This window comes from Nothobranchius furzeri, chromosome 8 (assembly GCF_043380555.1).
Source record: "Nothobranchius furzeri strain GRZ-AD chromosome 8, NfurGRZ-RIMD1, whole genome shotgun sequence".
NCBI lineage: Eukaryota > Metazoa > Chordata > Actinopteri > Cyprinodontiformes > Nothobranchiidae > Nothobranchius > Nothobranchius furzeri.
The window spans coordinates 53,868,436-53,890,119 of record NC_091748.1 but is presented as its reverse complement, the minus strand read 5'-3'; the positions used below and the strand labels follow the sequence as shown (position 1 = coordinate 53,890,119).

The 21,684-nt window shown below is 42.4% G+C and overlaps 3 protein-coding genes across 4 annotated transcripts in view; all 3 read right to left on the bottom strand.

Annotated features, from left to right (window-relative positions):
- Positions 1 to 1,105: 1,105 nt before the first annotated feature.
- Positions 1,106 to 11,392, bottom strand: zfyve9b (zinc finger, FYVE domain containing 9b). 2 transcript variants are annotated; one of them, XM_015971466.3, is made up of 16 exons: positions 11,100 to 11,392; positions 9,075 to 9,841; positions 8,896 to 8,995; positions 8,613 to 8,815; positions 8,412 to 8,523; positions 6,753 to 6,875; positions 6,445 to 6,600; positions 6,113 to 6,337; positions 5,948 to 6,030; positions 5,710 to 5,814; positions 5,472 to 5,622; positions 3,353 to 3,433; positions 2,936 to 3,098; positions 2,633 to 2,738; positions 2,359 to 2,538; positions 1,106 to 1,405 (listed from the first exon to the last, which is right to left on the bottom strand). In XM_015971466.3, the coding sequence occupies exons 1-16, from the start codon at positions 11,161 to 11,163 to the stop codon at positions 1,244 to 1,246; spliced, it is 2,781 nt and encodes a 926-aa protein (XP_015826952.3). In that variant the 5' UTR covers positions 11,164 to 11,392; the 3' UTR covers positions 1,106 to 1,243. The 2 variants fall into 2 exon arrangements, with proteins under 2 accessions (XP_015826952.3, XP_070410218.1); XM_070554117.1 differs by lacking the exons at positions 1,106 to 1,405; positions 2,359 to 2,538; positions 2,633 to 2,738 and having other exon boundaries at positions 2,956 to 3,187.
- A 152-nt stretch (positions 11,393 to 11,544) lies between these two features.
- Positions 11,545 to 14,697, bottom strand: btf3l4 (basic transcription factor 3-like 4; the record flags this gene model as incomplete). The annotated part of the gene is given in 6 exon segments (XM_054751965.2): positions 11,545 to 11,859; positions 11,950 to 12,009; positions 12,749 to 12,812; positions 12,814 to 12,889; positions 12,891 to 13,132; positions 14,644 to 14,697. Coding segments are annotated over 6 exon segments (543 nt in total), but the record flags the coding sequence as incomplete, so codon positions are not given.
- Positions 14,698 to 17,069: 2,372 nt separating this feature from the next.
- Positions 17,070 to 21,684, bottom strand: part of ptgfr (prostaglandin F receptor (FP)) — a 4,904-nt gene continuing 289 nt past the window's right edge. The window contains exons 2-3 of the mRNA XM_015971474.3: positions 20,760 to 21,563; positions 17,070 to 17,833 (exon numbers count right to left, since the gene is read on the bottom strand). Coding sequence (XP_015826960.1) covers positions 17,540 to 17,833; positions 20,760 to 21,563 — 1,098 coding nt within the window. The 3' untranslated portion in view covers positions 17,070 to 17,539. The remainder of the gene's footprint in view (positions 17,834 to 20,759; positions 21,564 to 21,684) is intronic.

Sequence of the window (21,684 nt, the reverse complement as noted above, 5' to 3'; positions counted from 1 at the left end):
TTGTCTCCTGTGTATAAACCTGTTGTCTGTTTACATCTGGCCCTCCATCCAAACAGGCAAAATCTCTTCAGCTGTAAGGCCGTCACAGGATTTTTCCTCCCGAGGACCGCCAGCTGCCTTTTTAATATTTACACTTATAAAACAACTTTCCCTTGGCAGTGTGCTAACGCACCTTTCCAGACCAACACACTATCACTTCTGCTTTTTAGAAATTCTCACATTTATTGATCACTTATTCATTAAATTAGATTTGTAGCATCTGGTTGCTGATTTTTCTCCACTCCACTGGAACCAGTTATTTTTCCAATAGTTCCTCTGCATACTGGCTCAGCTTTTGATTAATATAGATGTAGAGTAAGGTGTCATGCATTGTTCAATATTATATTTCACAAGAATCATGCTATGCAGATGTATAATAATTTTATGTGAATATACAATAATGCCACAAATGGGATTGAGTTCAAAAGCATTTAAAAGCCTTCAGATTTTTGGCAGCAGTGTGTTTAAGCATTCAGAGCCACATAAGACTATACATTTTTTTTGTGTGCCTTGTCTAAATAAATTGGGGTTAATAAAACACTTAGAGCAAAGTTATCTAAAACAAATTTTAAAAGTAATTTCATCTTGATTAATGGTGAGTATAAAGTGACAAATAATAGATGGTCCTCCTGGGCTTGTGAACACACGATGTAATGTAGAACTTGGAATAAGTCAAATATAAGAGGCAACACAGATGATTGGTTCATTATTGCAGATTTAATTCCAAGCAGACAATTGTTTCATGAGCAGTCGAATAAAACGCGTCCGGTATGAAAACCTTCATTAAGCATCCATTCAAGTGTAAAATTGCTACGTATCTATTAAAGTTCTTAAATACACTGTTTTTCTCTTTGCGTAAAGGTCAAAGGGCTGAATCCAGCTTGTGTTTTAAAGTATTTTCCCGTTGGCGTACATGTGCTGGGCACTGACGTGATGAATGAAAACAAGCTATGGATATTCTTCAGCTCAGGAGCTGCAGCCGGATTTGACGGGCCGTCATTGGTTCATGCGCTGCTGCAGTGTCTGCAGCTGCTGGGTGGAGTGAAGTCGGAGAGCACTCGTTTGTCACGTTGTGCGTGGAGGATGCAGACTTTAGATCAGATCCAGGTTTTGGTCTTGGAAATCTTCTCATGGAATCTGATGGCTGTGTTGAAGACAGGGCCGTGGTCGGAGCGGTGGGGAACTTGCGGGATGTGAATTTGCTCTAAGTAATATTTTCTAGGATGTAAAATATGAGCTCCATCACAACAGGCTCTTCGCCCCTCTTGCGGCCCCTGCTGTGGATGACTGGGATCAGGACGCTATCCAGGGCATTAAGGTACTGAGCTGGAAGAGGCTGCCCATTGCTACCAGCCACAAATCCCACCTAGGAGTTCCAGAATAAACCACTGATGAGTTTTATACCATTGCACACACACAGAAGTAACAGTTCCTTAGAAGCACAGACGTATCACAAAAAGTTAGTTCCACCTAAAGATGTTCTGAGCTCTGAGGAAATTTTTTTTAAATTCTAAAATACATTTTAGTGCCTCAGAGTTTAGAGATAGCACACATCTGTTTCTGCACAGAACTGAACTCTGACAAATGTCTAATAAAATAAACCTGGCATCTTGTGTTTACAATGCTTTCACAGCAGCCCTATATCATGCAAAATCCACCTTTTGACAGTGTTTTATTGAAAAACACCCTCAAAGTGGTTTTTGGCTTTGTGCATGCACTTTGATGTTTCAGCTGTAATTCCTAGCTGATCTGCCCAGCATCTGCAGAAGACAGAGTTTATCCACATCCCTCCTCCCCAGGACTGTAAACTCTAACACTAAGACCCTGTCAGTGTGCCCCAGGGCAGCTGTGGCTACAATGTAGCTCATCACCACCAGGGTGTGAATGGGTGATTGTGTTGTAAAGCGCCTTGGGGGGTTCTGGGAATTAAGAAGGCGCTATATCAAATGCAGGCCACAGTCTCTGTGTAGTGAGCAGGGAGTTAAATTTACACAGTTGTGAAGAAGAGATTTCATTCTTTTCTAGTCTGCACTTTAAGAATGGATTGAGTCCAAAAACTGAATTTTGTTGAGAGAACAGTATTGCTGTCCAGTCTTCCTGAAGAAGAGTAGCATAATAGTTTGGGTCTGCAACAAGTGTGAGTCTGCGGTCTCTGGGTCTGCAGCCGGTGGAGGGCTTATTTCCAGGTTGAAGTAATGGGTCATGAAAATAAATTGAATAAAAAATGACCCAGTAGTGCTAACTGTAATATCTTGTCATATAATTTGCCTATAGTTTCTCTGGAAGGTGTCAAATGGCATAGTGAAAATGGTTTCTGACCTCCTGAGTCTCAAAAGTGACACGCAGCCCCAGTTTGGCCATCCCGTCCTCCTTCAGGAGCTTCAGGTGGGGACAAAGGGCCAAACAAAACGCCCGGGCGATCCGTTCTGTCAGCCGGTTGTGTTCAGCAGTGTCGGTCACGCCACCATTGGGATTTTGGCCTCTTGGCAGAAAGAACACCTGCAGGAAAAAAGGAGTGTTTAAATGTAAATAAGGGATGGTTGCTCATGGAGTCTTTTCTAAGATGATAGCTGTTGCCAAACATCTTACGAACTTCTGTCCAGCGGATTATCTTCCCATTTTCTTTGTATTCTGACTTCTGAAACATCTTCTTACTTCTGACAGACTCCATGGATCTCCCATCAACGGGGCTAATGACCCTGGAGAGCACAATAATGATTCAAGTTTTTTACAGTGGATTGAATTGTTTTTTTTCCTCCTTTTCAAAATCTCAATTTTTGATCCCCTAATTTTTCCATCATCCAGTCAAAACCCACAAGTAGTGCCTTATTTGTAGTAACTCTCCTTTTCCAGGCTGTTAGACGTAACTTAGCACCAAACAGGTGAACACACTCACCCCTTATTCACAGTGCACTTCTCCTCCACCCACTGCAAACAAACAAGCTCCTGGCCCTCTGATTGGTCAAGCCGCCCGCATGTGACGGTGTAGTCTTTCATCTCCCGGAGCGACCGGCGGATCTCCGCCATGGTTTCCACGGTGACCTGCACCATAAGCCCATCTAAGGAGAGGGGGGGACAGCAATACAAGAGGAACACACAAACACACACTCACAGGGCATCAACATATACACACTCCCTGACAAACGGTCTGTTACGGACACACACACACAAAGATCAGCATGTTCTGCTCAAACCAGTTTTGAGGCAGGGATGCTTGATGATGCATTTTTTTTCTCATACAAATGTAAACAGTAACTTCTTCCCAGCAGGTAAAAGTGAAAACCGATCTGCCTTTCTGTGTAAGATGTCCTACCTTCTACGATGCTGGACTTGGCCAGGTATCCTGCAGATGCTTTCAGGGCACTGCTGAAGATGAAAAAGCATGACCCAGTGACTGAACAGAAGGAGCAAAAAAAAAAAAAAAATTATGTTCAGAAAATAAGTACTACGACTCCTAGTGGTGTAAATGTGAAAGTACAACTCTAGTCTTCCTCAAGAATCAACAAAATCTTCATCAGTGTGACATTCCAAAGTTCTTAAGAGGTGTTTAAAGAGCAAGTCAACCCCTACCAGACTAACTCCACTCCCACTTCATGTTTGAAAAATGCAACACATGCAACACTCAGGCTCACGACAGCATTGTGACATCATAATGTACCAGTTTACATCATAGCATACTTCTTAGCCAATAGCGGTGGCAGATTTAAATTAAAATACAGTGCAGAGTTTTTACCTGACAACAGCACAACACTGCCAGTTTTAGGCAGAATATTTAAATTTTAACTAAGATGCACTGAAGTGCCAAATTATTGACGACACGTGTCTGCAGCACGATTAGACACTCGTTTATTTAGTTTATCAGCAAAAAAAAGTTTATTTGGGGGGTGACTTGCTCTTTAATATCTTTAGTTAACTAAGACTAAAGATCATCTGCAATTAGTCTGAAAATGTTTCTGCTCCAAATTATTGGTGTGCCATTTAAAAGTCAAATAGTTTATGTACTTTTTATTTTGCAAAATGACTGCATTTGACATTTATTATATAGAAATGTTAGTATAATATATTACCGGTAAATCAAACTCATTACTAAGTCTGTGTGTTTTATTAACTTTATTATCCCAAACAGGGCAGCAGCGGTAGCTCAGGAGATAGAGCAGGTTGTCCAGTAATCAGAAGGTTTTAGGTTTGATCCTAGCTCTCTCCAGAGAATGCTGCTGTTGTGTCTTTGGGCAAGACACTTAACCCGCCTTGCCTGCTGGTGGTGGTCGGAGGGACTGGTGGCGCCAGTGCTCGGCAGCCTCGCTTCAGTGTGCCCCAGGGCAGCTGTGTCTACACCGTGTCTCGTCATCACCAGTGTGTGAATGTGTGTGAGTGCGATGACTGATTGTGTGGTGAAGTGCCTTGGGGGGTTTGTAGAACCTTAAGGTGTTATACAAACAAAGGCCATTTACCCTTTAGTTAAAGCTGCATTAGCAAATTTGGAACAAACTAGCTTAAAACGTTATTTTTCATGCCTCTTAACAGCATTCTAACATAGTATAGTTTATAAATATAGCGGAGATTAAAATTTTTTTGTGGTTTTCCTGTATATGTCCAAAAACTTCTACCATCCAGGTGCCCGTCTGGCTGAACCGCGACATTTCTGCATTTTTCTGAGTCTTCCATTCACTACACACTTGCGTATTTAGCAACAGAACACCACTGGTGTGAGAGTTACACCATGACTCATGGCTCAATAAAATCAGAAAAGGAGAAACAGACGGCTGCTACCACTTCAACTTTAGTCCCAAAAAGAAAAACACCATTTGAATTTATGGACAACAAAAGACATTTGGACCTAGAAAACGACAACCGGTGTTTAGCACCATATTGTTTCCTCTGGCATCACGGGTCTACGGTTTCAGCAGAAAAAGTCAAGTTTAAAGTCCCATTAGTTCTCACACACACACACACACACACACACACACACTTGTGTGGTGAAATATTTTCTCCGCATTCGATCCGCCCCCTGAGGGAGCAGTCTCAGGGAAGATACTCGAGGGGAGGGGTGAGTGTTCCGCGACCGTGTTTACATTCAAAACTGTAGATTCGCTAAAGCAGCTTTAAGATAATGGAAGCAAACTCGCTTCCACCATCAGAAAGCTTTTCAGTTTAATGAAATAATTTCCAATAATGATAACTTGATCTGTGTTTACCCCAAGCATCTATGAAGTCGGTTGTGAAATTTAGTCAAACTTGGAAATCATTTAAACCTTTGAGTTGTTAAATCACTTGTTTCTGGAGGTAACAGCAAACTTTACAGGGGTGAATAAAAGCCTTATGCATCTTCTAGTACCTCAGATGAAAAAAATACCTAAAACTAGTAGACTTTTTCATAAAGTGATGATTATTACGACTGACAGGTTGTCTGCCACGGTGTGGCGTGACTTTACCTTTACGTGGCTGGTTGTGAATGCTGATAGCTTGGGTTTGGTACTGGCCATCCTCAGTTTGCACACAGATCAGGTGGGAGTCTGCACTCTCATTGAAAGATGCTCCTATAGCCAGCACATGCTCATTGGACTTATTCATAGCCTTCATAAACTAACACAAGACAAGTGGACAGAAAAGAAGAAATGACATCTGAGGGGAAACCACATCTGAATTTACCCTGGAGCTCAGTCATTATACCTCATTATACCCAGAGGTCGGTATCTTTATGCAGGTCCTCTGAGCTTCTAGATCCACAGTGAGCCCGGGCACCATTGGTAGGCTGTAACGGTAATTTCTAAAGTCCTAAAAAACAGGATGTGTGCAGAAGTCAAAATGGGCTGTGGGAAGTCTGTTAGAGATTATGACACCAAACTTCCCCCTGATGCTGGTAAACTCAGTTTTGTAAAAGATGAAGGCTGTTGCATCACACACTTACCACTAACAATCTCATTATGGTGTGACCTATTTCCCCAAACAAGGGCTTCCTGAACCGTACGCTGTACAGTGGGCACGGGTAAACTGGACAAAAAGAAAAAGCAAATGACTTGAATGAAAATTGGAGCTACCACAGGTGTCAGGACATCAGAGCCACTTGTCTCACATCTGTACTCGGCCCCCAGCCGCAGCATGAGGCGTAGGGGGAAAGCTTTGGCCCAGGCCACTTCCGCTCTGTTGACCAGCAGGCCAAAGAGGTAAGGCTGGTTCGGCAGAGGTAGACCTTGTAGGGACTGGAGAGTGGAGCGTACGTACATGAAGCCTGCGTGCTCCCGACCGCCCAGGAATCTACCGCCAAACGGGAAGAGTGACAGATGTTTCACAACCCTCCCTACAGAAACAGAAATCAACAGTTGAATAAGGAGGATGAGGTGCAAACTGAGTGGCAGGCACTAATCAACACAGTAGGAGGTTAATAAATGTCTCAAAGCTCCAAACCTGCTAGGCAGTCCCTGTACAGTTGGATGAAGTGACTAAAAATGTCTTTGGGGAAACTTTTTTCCTCAGGCAGACACTGGAGCAGCACCACCGCCTCCACCTGACCCACAGCATGCATTCCCTTAGTTGTCACACACCAGCACTTCCTGTTTACATCTGACAAAATCAAGAGAGAGCATCAGTGTTCTGCAAGGACATTTTGTTTAAAGCTGTATGACTGGCAAAATGCATAAGTGCTTTCTGGGAGTAAACAAGCTCGGTTCTTTTTGTGCACGTTGTACATAACTACCAAAGGACACAGTACATACAGTTGACTAGGTTGACCATAGCAAGCAGGTTCGCATTGAGAACAAACACCACCGGCTTGGACCTGCCGCTTTCCAGCTCCTGAATGAGTAGCATCTCAGAGGGCTTCTCCTCTACAGTGTAATCTGAGGAAGAAAAGCAGAATTACATACCTGTCGGATTATTATAACACTGTTTGGAAAAAAAACTATCCAAACTAACTCGTGCCTGTGTGAAAAAGTAATTGACACCCTTGTACAATTGTGAACTAACAGATGTGTGATAAACCACATTATGGAAAGCTGAGTTCATGTTCCACAGTCAAGCATAGGCCAGATTACTGCCGGACCTTCAATAGAACCTGTCTGATGACACGAAGCAGGCTAAAAGTTCTCAAAAAGCAAAAAATTATCCCATTTTAAATAAATAAATTAAATAAAAAACAAATCCAGAACCACTGTTTAAAGGCCTTCTTGGCTGAAATCAGAGGTCACAATTCAGTTGTAAGCAGGGGTTCATTTAAGCCGGATCTTGCCAGAACAGATCGGGGAACTGTCTTATTTTGAAAGGAACATTCTGGCAACTATCTGTTAGGTTCTGGCAACTCAGGCGACCAACTTGTGCTACACGCAGGGTTCAAATTACGGGTGAGCTAAAGGGAGCCCTCAACTTCCACACCCAGGGGGAACCCGAAAACGATCCTGGTTCTACTTATATTACATTATTTATGTGGACTCTCCTGGGAGTATTTTGAGCTGAAAGGTGCAGAGCTCTGATCGTTGATGCACACAGACAGCCGCGTCCTGAGCACGGCCACATAAACTTTCTCAAAGCGTCGCCACCTCAAAAACATATAACACGCGGTCGTTTATGTCGGCTCGTATCCTCTTTGGCTCTTTGCTGCGGAGCGCATCACCTGTTTTGTCCTCCGGTGACTTAACCTCAACTGGTGCAGATGTTTAGAGCAGCAGGCGCTCCAGTGAGTCTGCAGCCGCTGCACAGGGGGAGGGGGCAGGGCTGAAGCAGGGGAACAGTAAAGATGCAAAAACTACCATTGTTAAAAGAAATGTGTGTTAACTTTGAAAATGTGGGAGTAACATTTACGCCCCCCCCCCCCCCCCAAAAAAAAAGAAGTTTTGCTTCACTTTAATTTACAGTTTATAAGACCTCGAATGATGCAGAGTTGATGAACTTTTCACGGACACGTAAGTCTTTAAAATATAAAATATACGAGAACACAACATGACATGAGAATACATGTAAAACAACGTGTTTTAGCTCTGTTTGTCGGCTACAGAAGCACATTTTAAACAAGATACATGAAGTTGCCATCTTAAAAAACTGAAGGAGAAATTATTTGTGTGATATGCTTGTCAGCCGCTAGATGGTGCCATCGGATAAGAGAAATACTTCGGAAAGAGAATTAATGACATGAAAATTTGGTTTTATTGTACAATTAGACAAACATAAACATGTTATGTAATTTAATGTTTTTTTTATCTTCACTCTTCTTGCTTTTCATGAAAAATCAGCGGCCAACTCATAAGCATCACAGACTGCATTTTCACCGTCTCATTTGCTTAGAGATCTTATCGTTGACCTGTCCTCTGAACGTCTGATCACCGCCCAAGGCATTTTAATATAAAAGGGAGGGGAGAGAAAATAAACTGCTGTTAACTCACCTCCTTTGACTCCTGTGGAGGTGAGGATGGGTGGCAGGCCGTCTAAAGGAATGAGGTTGGCAGAGCTACTGACTAAAGTAGTGGAGCCCCAGCCATAAGGCCCACAGGCCTCCTTCAGACAGGTTAAGGATAGAGAATGATTCATGTTAAAATCTGTTAACTATCACACCTGCAAAGGATCTCAGCACAACAACAACCTACACCGATGGTCGTCCTATGTGATCTTGAGGTTCTCCTGATCTGTGGTGATCCCACAGGACTCTTATCAGGCTCGCCCAATGCCCGCCTCATCAGTGGTGAGAAGGAAGGACCTCTCACTGGACTAGTCGGAGCCGACTCCGACTGCTGGTTGGTCAGGATTTCATCTGCAAACCACACCTTCCTCCTCCCTCCTGGCGGCGTCCCTGAGAGAGAAGACACCCGAGTTGCTTAGGTGTAATTTTAATCGTGGACTTTTAGACAGCTGCAACTACATTTTGCTCACGTTTGACAAGGGTCGAGTGACACGAAACACAAACTCGTCCCTCTTTGCCATCCAGGTGTGTCAGTTTGAACTTCAGATTGGAGCAAAGTGCACAAAAAACCTGACAACACACACACACACGAATACACGTAAAAGTCACTGATCACACAAATAAAGTTTAACTTTGAATGTCCCCTCACCTTCCCACAGGCACGACAGTGGTGCCTCCTCTTGGTGAATGTAAACTTGATGCCACACTTCATGCAGACCTGAGCTTCGGCATCAGGGACCCACAATGGGGCCACCTCCCCAAGAGCACTGCTTTGATCCTTGGACAGAATCCCAGTTGGACACAACTGGGACTCATTATCAGGAAGTGCACCCTCCTTTGTGGCTCCCTCCTCATTGGCTGTCAGGACCTTGCTCATCTCCTTTCCTTCACTGGACCTGACCATCTTGGCCCCTGTGTTCAAGTCTTGTTGTAAAACACTTGCAGGTGCTTCAGTTGCATCTGAGCTGCAGGAATGCTCTTGCTGCTCCTGCCTACTTTCCTCCAGTTCTTTCTCCTCAACCACAGAGTCCTCTTTCGATGGGAAATCCAGAGGCTTCTTGCCTTCCACCTCATTCTCCTCCACTCCCTCAGGCCATGCGGCCTCTGTGGGACTTGGAACTAGAGGACTGGAGGACTCCAGCTCCCTCCAAGTGGAGATGGCAGTCATGGTGCAGCTGTTCTCATCCAGCTTGGAAGGTGGAGTGGTTTTGGTGGGGTGTTCTGATGCTTTCTGCTCATATTGTTTAAGTGTGTTTCTGATCGCTGCACCAGAGGTGGCTTTAGATGGGGATTCTGGCCCGATTTGACCGCAGCCCAGTCTGGGCTTTGCCACATCTCCATCTCTGAGGACCAGGAGGCAGGGCCGGTTCAGCCAGTGCTGCTTGGAGTCCTGAAGAGATGGGTTGTCTCCTTCCTCTGTTTAAGAAGAAGTAAAGATTCATGTTTCCATTCCCTTACCAACGACAATAAATACCGAAAGTTACACAAAACAACTCGAGCTTGCAAATCTGGATATTTATGTGCTCAAAGAGAAAATTCTGCACCTTTATTCAAATAAAAGTAGCGCCTAATGCTTAAGGCATGTGCACATTTATTGTCAAACAGGATGCTCAGCACATACATTTTTATTGGTTCTTACCAGCAGACTAACAAAAAGACAATTTGTCCCAATTCTGAAAAATAAAAAAATAAAATAAAATCTCAGATAGCTCAAACAGGAATCCAGACCGAACCGCAGTGTTCTTTACCGTTGGACTGTCCCTTCCACAGCTTTTCAGGACTTTCATTCTCCACTTATAGTTTTACCATAAGATGTTTTTCCCAAAGAAAAACTATATCAAGAATTTCCAACTTTTTGGATATTGAAAGGAAATGCCCCAAATGTGAATACTTGCAATAAACAAAATATCGGAGCTGCAAAACTTGTTCTTGTAAATAAAAGAACAACAAATGATGCATAGCTGATGACTTTTGCACACCACTGTTTCAGGGGCGTATGCATGACCTGACTTTTGCTTATGATCATCAGCTGAACTTAGCCTTAAATTGTTTACACGTGTTATTTGGATCAAGAACGTGTTAAAGGCATCATAAGTCTTAACTGAACACATTTTATTAAAAAGTGTTTCAGTAAAATAAAATAAATGCATAATTCATAATCACCTACACCTCTTCCGATTGCACTAATTAGTCTTTAATTGGCTGCAGGTATTAAAAATGGCGCTAATGACCATTGGTACGCTGCTGCAGATGGTTGGATCGTACTTAAAGCTGTCTCAGGACTAAAACTCGTTAAATGACTAATTTTGCAAATGAAACTGCATTGCAGCTTTACTGTTGGGGGTGTGAGTGTAAGGGCGGGGGTCCGTTCTGCTGCGGGGGACCGAAAACATTTCCCAAAATCATCTGCAGCGATCCCGCTCGCTGCGCGTGCTCTTCCCGGGACTGTGACGCATTCAGCACACGTGCAAATGTTTTAACCCGGTCGCGTGCATCGCGGCCCATCCGGCCGGCGGCAATGCGACACCAACCTCTTTACATCACATCCAACCGGTAGTGCTGCGTCAGCATTTTAAAAAATCTTCCTGCGTATCATGATCCTGCAGCGCGCGCATGCTTCTACCGGGACAGCGGCGCCTATCCATCCCGGATTCAAACCAATGAAGCGTCTTACCCTCCGTTATTTCTCCCAAAAGGCTTTCATTCTCATCATCCCGGGCGGAGAAGAACTTCAGCATTGTATCCTGTTACATCTGAGTTCCGAGGAAGCAGCGGGGTCCTGCTCACACAAAGCAGGAGGATGGGATGCTTTAGCCCCCCTCCACCCTGAGATCTCCCTCCTCCTCCTCCGTGCCTCTCTGCAGCTCTTTGAAGAAAGCCAAGAGGTGTGCAGGAATGTCCCTCCCCGCCCGGTTTGCTCTCCACGCAGCCCGCAGGACGGTGTGTAAGCCAAGATAACAGAGCGGTGATGCTAGATGTATATCAACCCAGCCTCATGCACAAATCTGTCGCCCTCTAGAAACTGCTAAAGTTTCAGCGAGTCAGCAGAATTAGTGGTTCAGTTATTCCGCAGGGACGAAAATGATACAGAAGCACCTGCCAGTGACAACAGAGACACGTTTAAGAAACCTGAATCACTTTTATTTGGTACTTTAAACTATTAAGATGTGTGCACTGGGTTCTGGTGCTGATGACGGATGCAAAAGTGGGGCTTGTTTACGCTTTTTCACAAATGCACAAATAATTCATCCTCAGCCGTCAGCAGGACATTTTTAAAAAAAGTCTGTGAGATAGTTTCTGATGGTTCACAGATTTAAGTAAGACTTGAACACAGGGAGGTTTCTGCTTCATTAACGGTCCAGTTCACGAGAATGTGAACCTCATGCGTCAGTCCGCCTCGTTTCTTGATGCTTCATCGAAGTTCTCTACCAGATCTACACAACCAAAGCAAAATGTTGTAACAGGTGAGGTTTTAATGCTTTATTTTCACTTTTTCACCTAATTCTCTGACGCAAAGAACAAACCTGGAGCGTCGTCATCCTCTTCCTGAATGTCCTCTACTCTTAGAGCCTTGCTGTCAAGAGCTGAGAGGAAACAGACAGAAGTTATAGCATTATCTTCTTTGATTAGATGTTCTTACAGTTAAGAGACACCATCTAAAGCCATAGAACGACCACTAGCTGACAACGGAAATCACCAAACGTGAGAATATCCTACTACAGCTGGCTCTTCACAGTCCCAACCTGTGAAGTGCACAACTTTAATCCGACATAACCGTGTGTTTGTCTTCAAAACGATAGAAATACCATACTGTCAAACAGTTTGTTAAAAACTGAAATTAAATATTTAATTTTATGAAGGGTGTGAGCTCTTCTAGTTTCGCCCTCGAGTCTTCTCAAAAAGCACAGGAACTATTAAAAGATTAGGAAATGTGGATCACATAATATTTAAATATTAGTTGATTAATGGATGCTGAGATGAAGAAAAATATCATCAAATCCACTTGGTATGAGGCACATTGATTCGTTCCCAATAGAGAGTACAGTGGAGGCAGAATCATGGTAAGGGTGTGCTGCTAGTGATAATTAAAGATTCCTGGTGAACATTTCCTACAAAAAGTCGGGGCCTCTCTGCTAAGGCTGCTGCCCCCATGACCCAGATAAGTAGAGGAAAATGAATGGATGATGGTGTTAAAATATCCCTAACTACAGAAATCCATTTAAACCACGTGTGAAAAACACGTTCGGTTAGAAACCATGATGAATGGCTGAATTAAAATAACTCCTGGTGTTGATTTTACCTGTAGGCTGCAGAAGCACCCACCTTGCCGTGGAAAGTGTTCAGCCAGTTTGCGCAGGCTGCTGATGCTTTCTGCTCCCAGCTGACTGAAGAATGCGGGGAAGCATCTCTGTTAGCCGCTTGGTCTCAGCATGACCTGAGATGGCGAAGGTGTTGGCAGACAGAGGCCTGAACTTTAGGGTTGTTATAATGGATTGCAGTTCCGTCATCTTTGATCACGTTGACCTGTGGAAAAAACAAAAGTTGGGTCCTAATGCGTAAATGTTCGCACGAAGCAGAGCGCCCGAGTCTTAGAAACGTATCTCCTCGATTCCAGCTATGTGGTTGACAACCAACTTCTTTAGTGAGCTTTTTGTCTTCAGCTGTTGCCGTCCTGTAAACCACCTTCTTCTTTCTACGAGGCAAGCCCTGGAAGCCCAAAGCACAAGATCTCCAAATATGCAGGGACAGAAAACGTTTGGAGAAGCAACAGAGGAACGTAGTTCCTGAAAAACCATTTACTGGAATTATAGCAGACTTTTGTGTTAATGACTTTAAGTGTGACACCTTCCTAATCTTAGCCTTAACTCACTTTCACCCAAAGATGTAATAAAGCAATCAGTTTGAATGTTTCATTCAGATATGTTACATTTATGAACATAAAGTTCACAACTTTTCATTCTGTAGACAACTGGGAAACCAGATGATACCGGCGATACCCTTTTGAACTTTGCTAAAGGCACATCTGATTATGAACTTTGAGAACTGGTTTTAACTGGTTTAAATGTGCTCAAACCTTGACGTAAGATTTTAAACTGACCAGGAAACAAAAGCATATGTCATGCTGGAATGTGCGTGCTAAAACGGAACTCAGCTTTTCAGGTCATGTGAGATTTTAAGAGACTTTTAATGGTTTTTCAGTGTCTTAATGGTTTTGGCCCGTCTTATCTCTCACAACTGCTTTTACCACATGAACCCTCGCGGTCCCGGCGCTCCTCTGGCAGCCGTCTCCTTGTCATTCCTAAAATCAGGACTCACACTCACGGTGAGGTGTCTTTTAGTTATTACGGCTCTCGCCTCTGGAACGGGCTGCCGGAGGATCTCAGGGCCGCAGAGAACGTTCATGTTTTTAAGAACAGGCTAAAGACCCACCTTTTTAGGTTAACTTTTAACTGATTACTATTTATTGCTTTGCTTGTTTTACTTATTTAGTTATTTTAATTACTGTTGTGTTACACATTTATGTTGTTTTTATATAATCACATTTTATTGGATATTTTACTATCCAGTTCTTATCAAACATTACGTATTTTAATTATTCCAGTGTTTCCTCTGGGGAGCCCTCTGCCTCAGGACCGGTGGTCGGTGGTGGCAGCTAGGGCGCTATTTGGGTAGTGCCCAGGTAGTAGTGGGGTTGCCAACCTCCCTCCCAGGGTGCCCTGGATTGGTGTCTTGGCTGCTGCCGTGGATCTGCTGCCGTCGAGGCAGATGGCTCCCTTGATGGCGTGTCCAATCTAAGTTCAGCCTAGTGTTTACTGTGGTCTTTTAATGTGTTGTGTGTACGAGTGTGTGTCTGGGAATGGTTTGTGGATTGGGGTGAAACTGTCATTATTAATGTGGGAAAGGGAGGGAAGGTGGGTTATGGGTCATTTAAATCTGTTAAGCACTTGGTGTTGCTTCCTGTGTATGAAAAGTGCTATATACATAAAGTTTGATTTTATTCGGTGTGTGTGTGTGTGTGTGTGGTGGGGTGGGGGGGGGGGGGGTCTTTCTCACGCAAGTTTGCATACTTTGATTTCCCCTTATAAATGAAGTTATATTGTTACAATTAAGTAGACAAAACAAGATTTCTGTACTATGAACAAAAGCAGAGAAACTTAAAATAAACAACAGTCTTTGAGGTGTTTCCTGTACTGTGCCACTTTAGCTTAAGTAATTACCTTTACTCCAATCCGCACTTGGGCTTGAAGCTTTGACAGTTTTTCTTGGTTAATTTGTCACCTTTTAAAGGAAAAAAAAAACCTGAATAACTGAGCTGCTCGTTAGCAGAAGGCAGAATGTCCCTTCAGCTGTCTGAGCGCAAAAGAGACAAAAGCACAGCTGGACAGCGCGTCTGCACTCCGAAAAGCTCGGCTTCGAGCTCGAACAGATAAGCAGCCGGTGCAGAAACACCACACACCTCTCACAAACCACACTTATTTAGACAGCCCTGCTGGAAACTGCTCAGGTCTCTGCAAAAGTGAGAGTGGAGGTATTCTTCTTCTTCTTCTTCTTCTTCTTCTTCTTCTTCTTCTTCTTCTTCTTCTTCTTCTGTGGAAGAAAGATGGATCTGTGCTGCCGCCCACAGGACGATTTGGATATTACAACAACAAACCGGTTGTTTGAAGCTCCTTTTGGGGAGTTTTTTAGTTCTTCTGCATACCAAAAATAACGTTACATGTATTTTTTCAATTACTAGCAACTTTGTAGAATATTTGAAAATTTAAGTTAACAAATTCTGCTGAAATAAACTTGTTATTTATTTTACAGACTTTGATAATGTGACCTTTACTTATTAATCAGAAATTTAAATGTAGCTATGCATATTCCATATTTAGAAAGTAATTATTTTAATGTCAAACTCTAGATAATTATTTATTATGTTTGTATTTTGTAGTTTAATCAGTTTTAAAAAGATGCTGTGTGTGGTTTTACTAAATCACCAAAAGAGGGCGACAATTGTTCAGTAGAAGCTTCGTTTTAAATGAAAAATACAATATTACAATTTTAACAACACTAATTTCCCTAAACCCATTTCAGGAAACGTTTACCTAATTATTACATTACCTAAAATGCCTTCTTAACATTTACATTTCAATAAAATTATGATAAAATCTCACTGAAAATTTTGTTTAAAAGAGTGAAACAAAACAAACTTTATTTGTTTATTTTAAAATTTTAGTTTGTTGTTAGCTTTCAGCTCCGTGTGTTATTTTCTAAGATACCAGTTTAGTTTTGTCTGGAACATTTTCAGATTTGTTATATGTTATTGTACACATGATAAAAATCAATCACTGCTTTCTGTATCTCATTTTGTTTTAATGGCACTTTGAGTCCTCACAACCACCCTGTTTAACTCTGCTGCATAAATACACTTTAAATGTTTTCCCTGCTAAATGAAAGGAGAAAAAAATCTTTTACATGGAGTTCCCCTGTTGATAATGCCAAAATGCTAGAGCATTTTATTCTGAAATAATTGATTGGAAGAGTTGTGACAATTGTAATTTTATAAGTGTAGTTTTCTCTTCTCCTTGTCCAGGTAAAAATATGAGATGTCCTGGCTAATGCGGGGCAGTTGGCAACTCTAGTTGGAGCCTAATGTAGCAGCAGACGGCAGGACTTGGCACCCTATTTTCTGATATTTGGACATCTCACCTTGGATTGGCTATCAGCAAAACAGGTCTACCCCTGGGTCTGTTTGCTTTGTAATGTTGATGTTTTATCTCCACATATAACTCAAGCCTGAAGGAGTTCTGCTATGGGGTGGAGGTGCTAATGCTAATGGTTCTACTAGCGTCGTGCTCTGCTCTCTCCTGGACGCTAAAACAACAACAGCCTTCCCCGTCATGAGCCATGATGGATGAGTTACAGTGTGAAGTAACATCCAAAAAGTTCAATTTTCACCTATATATTGATCAACATAATGACCTTTCATCTACAGACATAAATTCACTTTCTATGTGGCCTTCTAAATCCAGAAGGTTCTACTCAGCGCGTGTTGACATTCCATGAAGACAAAACATTCAAATACACACTCTGTCCCAAGGTCCTACACTCTTTGCTTAGAAGCCAGAAAACAATCTTCATTCTGAATAAGTGAGGACTCCATGATTTTATAGTTATAATTTAAATTACCATGTGTGATGACTTAACAAGATGTTTGAAACAAATGTTTGAATAATCTGTGCTTAAATTAATGAATTTGAAATTAGTATTGTTCTTACAATGATCCATTTAAATCACAAATCAGTATGTGGTTGATTTAACAAGTTAATCATTGTTTACGCTCATACACATTACAGTGGGATACATATTGGGGTTGATATGCACCTTACGTAAAAGTTTTAAGACATTCTCATTCACAGTGTTAAAAACATCTTTGTATCTGAAGAAGGCGTGGCTTTCTGAGGGATGTTGGTAAACACTCAGAAACGTGTCAAATTCTGATTGGCCAAACGTGGCCAGAAATCATAAGAAAGTAGTTTAATAAAATAAGAATTGCTTCCCGAGTAAAAACTCATGCTCATAAAACCTGCATTAAAAACTCAGAGTGACTGATGATTTTCTAAATGACAAATAAAATATGCTTTTCAGTGAATCTGCTCTTTAATGTTTTTATTATTTAAGCCTTTAACATAAAATTTAACAAGCTCATGCAAAAAATGGTCAAATATTCTATGTGAGTTTCTAGGCTACCATTTAATCCTTTAACAATAATGCATGTAGAACACATCTCGAAAGGTCTGATGGGTGATTCATGTGATGAGGAACCAATCAGGTCTGTAAATAAAAAAAATTAGGCATCCTAGTTGCTAAAAGGTGTGTTTCACATAAACTTATAATTACACATAAAAGTTATTATTTGACAAATTCACATATGTGTGTTTTCTAAATAGTACCAATTTCTGACAAATCTTTTAGGAGCAACTAGTGCACAGAACAAAGCTGAAAATGCAGTGCAACAACAGTAGTGCAGGTTTATGCTGAACAACTTATTAAAGTGACACAATGACATATTTGGCACATCTCAGTCTTGATTTTTCAAGTTTTTCCAGATCAATCCAATCCAACCAAGGCTCAGGTGATGGATTTGATGCCAGTGTCTGGCAGCCTATTGTGTAGGCAGCAGTCTGACTTGCTGGTCTCCACTGAGCTACTGAGTAAGCTGCGCTGCCAGCGGTGAAAGCTGTGGAGCTTTGAGCCCCAGCAGCTGTGAAACAACATGAAGATTTTCTTCAGAACAGCCTTCCTCAGGAGGATGTACACCCAGGGGTCCAGGATCTGGTTCCACGTTGCCATGCGTACCGTCGTCAGCAGACGGAAACGCGTAGATTCACCGTTGGCTTTGGCGCTCAGAACAGTGACATGGATCTGGATCACAGAAGCACAGAACGAATAAACAGAACAACTCTGGAATGGAAAGAAATAATTTCCTGTCAGCTCAAGCTGGCTAGTGGTGTGAGTGTCTGCCCTGGGAGTGGAAGATCGGGGTTCAAATCCTGGTCAGTTCATACCAAAGACTTTAAAAATGGGACCCAATGCCTCCCTCCCTTAAGCCGGGTGTACACTGTGCGACTTTTTTCACTTTTTTGAGCCGATTTTCCAGTCGTGCGAGAATCCACGACATTGGGGCGAGTTTTGCGCCGAGCGGTCGTGTAGTGTACAGGGGGTTAAGAGAGGCGATTAACACCACGTGACCAGCTACCGATCAGCAGTCGTGAGCTCGCATGGACTTCTGGCGTGTTTAATATTTCGCTCGTCCCTCGTGAGGGTATCACACTGTTGAAGCGACGCTGCGACCCAAAATGTATCAGAACCGCTCACGGTGCATGCGCAATCCTGCATCAACACCGCTCGCTCGCTATTTCCCTAATAACACACGCTGTTCGTTTTTGTTTCTACACGTTTTTTTACTCACATAGATTGTCAAGAAAGCGTGTTTGTCGTGTTCATGTCAAATTAAACTGATCACAAAACACAGATTTACTTTCTTTATTTCGTTTTCCTCATCCAACCCCCATAAATCCCTGTGTGTCCTGCAGCACTCCCGAAGGACAACAGGCAAAAACAAGACAAAAAGTCTGACGTGTTGAGTAAAAACTGCTATTTTTAGCATATTTTTAGGGCCGACGTGCTGCTACCAGACGTACAGTGTGAGCAGTCAGGTCGCATGCGAGAACTGGGTCGTACAGTGTGAGCACATGACTTGTGAGATCTGCTCTGCGAGTAAGTCGTACAGTTTGAGCTGAAGCTGAACGCTGCGAGTGAAAAAATCGCACAGTGTACGCCCGGCTTTAGCCTGGCCACGCTCCATTGACGGCTCTCGGTTGTGGGGCGGGTTCTACCGTTGTCTTTCAAATGATCTCCGCATTCCACTGGACAATGAATGTGACATACTCTTGTTTCACTCTGTTGCATCATCCCACCCACCAGGCACATAGAGTGCCCTGATTGGCCCACAAAGCGGATAAAGCTCTGTGATTTGTTCACTAAGCAGATAGAGCACTATGATTGGCCCACCATTATGGACCAATCACAGTTCTTTATGTGTTTGAAACCCCTCTAGAGAGCTGTGATTGGCTAGCCAGAGTCCTGGTAGGAGCTGCAGAGGTTCCAATAGAGCGTGCCTAGACCAAACTTTGCAAAGCAAGAATTTGGTCTAGTTCACTAGGCTATCCCTCCCTGACACTCAGCTTTAATGGGTTGGATTGGGGGTTAAACCACCAAATAGTGAGTATAGCCGCTGCTGCAGCTCACTGCACCCTAATTTCACCAGTGTGCGATGATGACTAATGATCATCATAATAATACATTATTATTCATTATTATTATTATTATTAATAGTTTGACTGATAAGCTACTGTCACATGACTTGTAAATACTATCTCTGTATGTTTACACTACTTTGTGTCTAACATCAACCTGCCGGAGGGTCTGCAGATGGAAATTAGCCCAAGGCTATAATCTGGCATATTTACATTTATTGAAATGTTCATTAATATGTATTGACCCACTTCCTAAATAAATAAATAAATAAAATAAATAAATAAAATGAGACTTTGAAACAAACCAGATCCAAACTATATTACTGCATGGAGCAGTTCTGACAGCCACTGCTCAGTGAGATGATTGGCTTTCATTTGCAGAGACTCTCCACCTATGATAGCACTGCACTGCAGAGAAACGCAGAAGAAAGAACTAAAATATCAGCTATTTGCTGCTGCTGTTTACATTCAGGAGAGTGCACACTTATGTCAGCCTTTCCACTACAATGATGACAACAACATTATAAATATTATTATTATTATTATTAATATTATTATTAATATTAATAATATTAATAATAATAATAATAATAATAATAATAATACATTATTATTCATTATTATTATTATTATTATTAATAGTTTGACTGATAAGCTACAATTGAGATATTCTCATTTGTAAACCTGCATGAATTAAAGAAAAACTTGTCACAAAATCTCACACACAGTAAATCTGATGATGATCATTAATCCTGAAACAGCAGCAAGTATGTAAGTCAGTAAGTTAGCTCATTGTGATAATAATTCCTGTGTTTGCATGGAGAAAATGGAATACTTTACAGTTGATGACCTAATCAGTAGTCACTTCACTTGTGAGTTTACTAAAATATTAGAATATGGTTCAAAAGTTCATTCAAGTCAGTTATTCAACTCAAAAAGTGAAACTAATATGAGACAACTCATTGCACACAGATTCAGATATTTCTCAGAAAATTAGAATATTGTGAAAAGGTTCAATATTCTAGACTCAAAGTGTCAGCCTCTAATCAGCTAATTAATCCAAACACCTGCAAAGGGCTCCTGAGCCTTTAGACTGTCTCTCAGTCTACGATGAACTACTGAAATATATGGACATTTGCAACATGCTCAGCTTTTCGAGTTTCACCCGTATGTTTGGACGACTGCTTCACCCACAAAGAATAAAATAACATTTTCTTCATTTTTTATTCTCACCAGATGTCACAATAACAGAACTCTGCCAGATTACTGTCTCTTTTTAAACCCATCATGCATGTCACCAACGCCAACACAAAAACATCATGCTAAGTTCATTATAGCCTGCATTAGATGTGCTTTGAGGATCATAAAAATAATTCAACACAGATGCTTGAAAAGCCACTAAATGATCCCCATCCTCACTGACTGGTACTTCGCTCTCGTTCTGCAGGACAAAACAACACTAATCAGGCCTTTTGAGTTAATGAGCTCTTGTTAAAATGAAAGTCAGAGATTTACCGAGGAGAACTTCTTACCAGTAATGGACCCCAGCACACACAGGACACCAACATGATAGCCAGGAGCTGACAGATCATCTCGATGTGGTAAGAGGTGCCTCTGCAGCGCTGCTTGTTGCGCAGCCTCCCAACCAGCAAAGCACAACTCGCAAGCGTGTTACACACAATGGAGAGCAGCAGCGCCAGCAGCCCGAGAACAGAGAAGATCAGCGGCAGCAGCACATCCAGCCAGTCTTTGGGCTGCTCCATGTGGAAGAAGCACCAGCTCCTGGAGCTCTGAACCTCATAAGGTCTCTGCACCAGCATGGGCAGTAAAGCCACCAGGGCGGCCAGCAGCCAGGTGAGCCCCAGCAGCCTCTTAACGTGATGGGAGGTCAACACTGTTGAGTGGAAGATGGGCTTGGTGACTCCGATAAAGCGCTCCACAGCCATGGCACTAGACAGGAGCAAGGGGCTGAGACCATAGAACACCATGCATGCTCCAAAGATGCTGCACACGATGCCATGGGGGTCAAAAGTCTCCCACTTCCTGTGAAAGCGGTAGACGTAAAGCACCAAGGAGCCATTGATGAGGTGACCCAGCAGGTCTGTGACCACCAGGCTGCTGGCGAACAGCAGGAAGGACGCCTTGGACTTAATGCGGAGCCGCTGGTAGGATTTGACCAGAATGACAAGAGCAACGCCGTTGGACAAGATGCCTACAGTCATGGAGATGACAGAAGCCGTGACAGACCGCTGTTTAAGGCAGCAGGTGCCATTGGTGGCAGCGACCTCTGACCTGTAGAGTGTGTCTGAGCTCCCATTGGTTGACATGACTTCCATCTGTGAGAAATGACAAATGAAGAAGCTACGTTCAACAGAAAAAATCACCTATAGACTTTTAAAAGAATTTAAATGTAACAGATATTTTAAGAAAAGGTTCTTAACTGATTATTTTTTCATT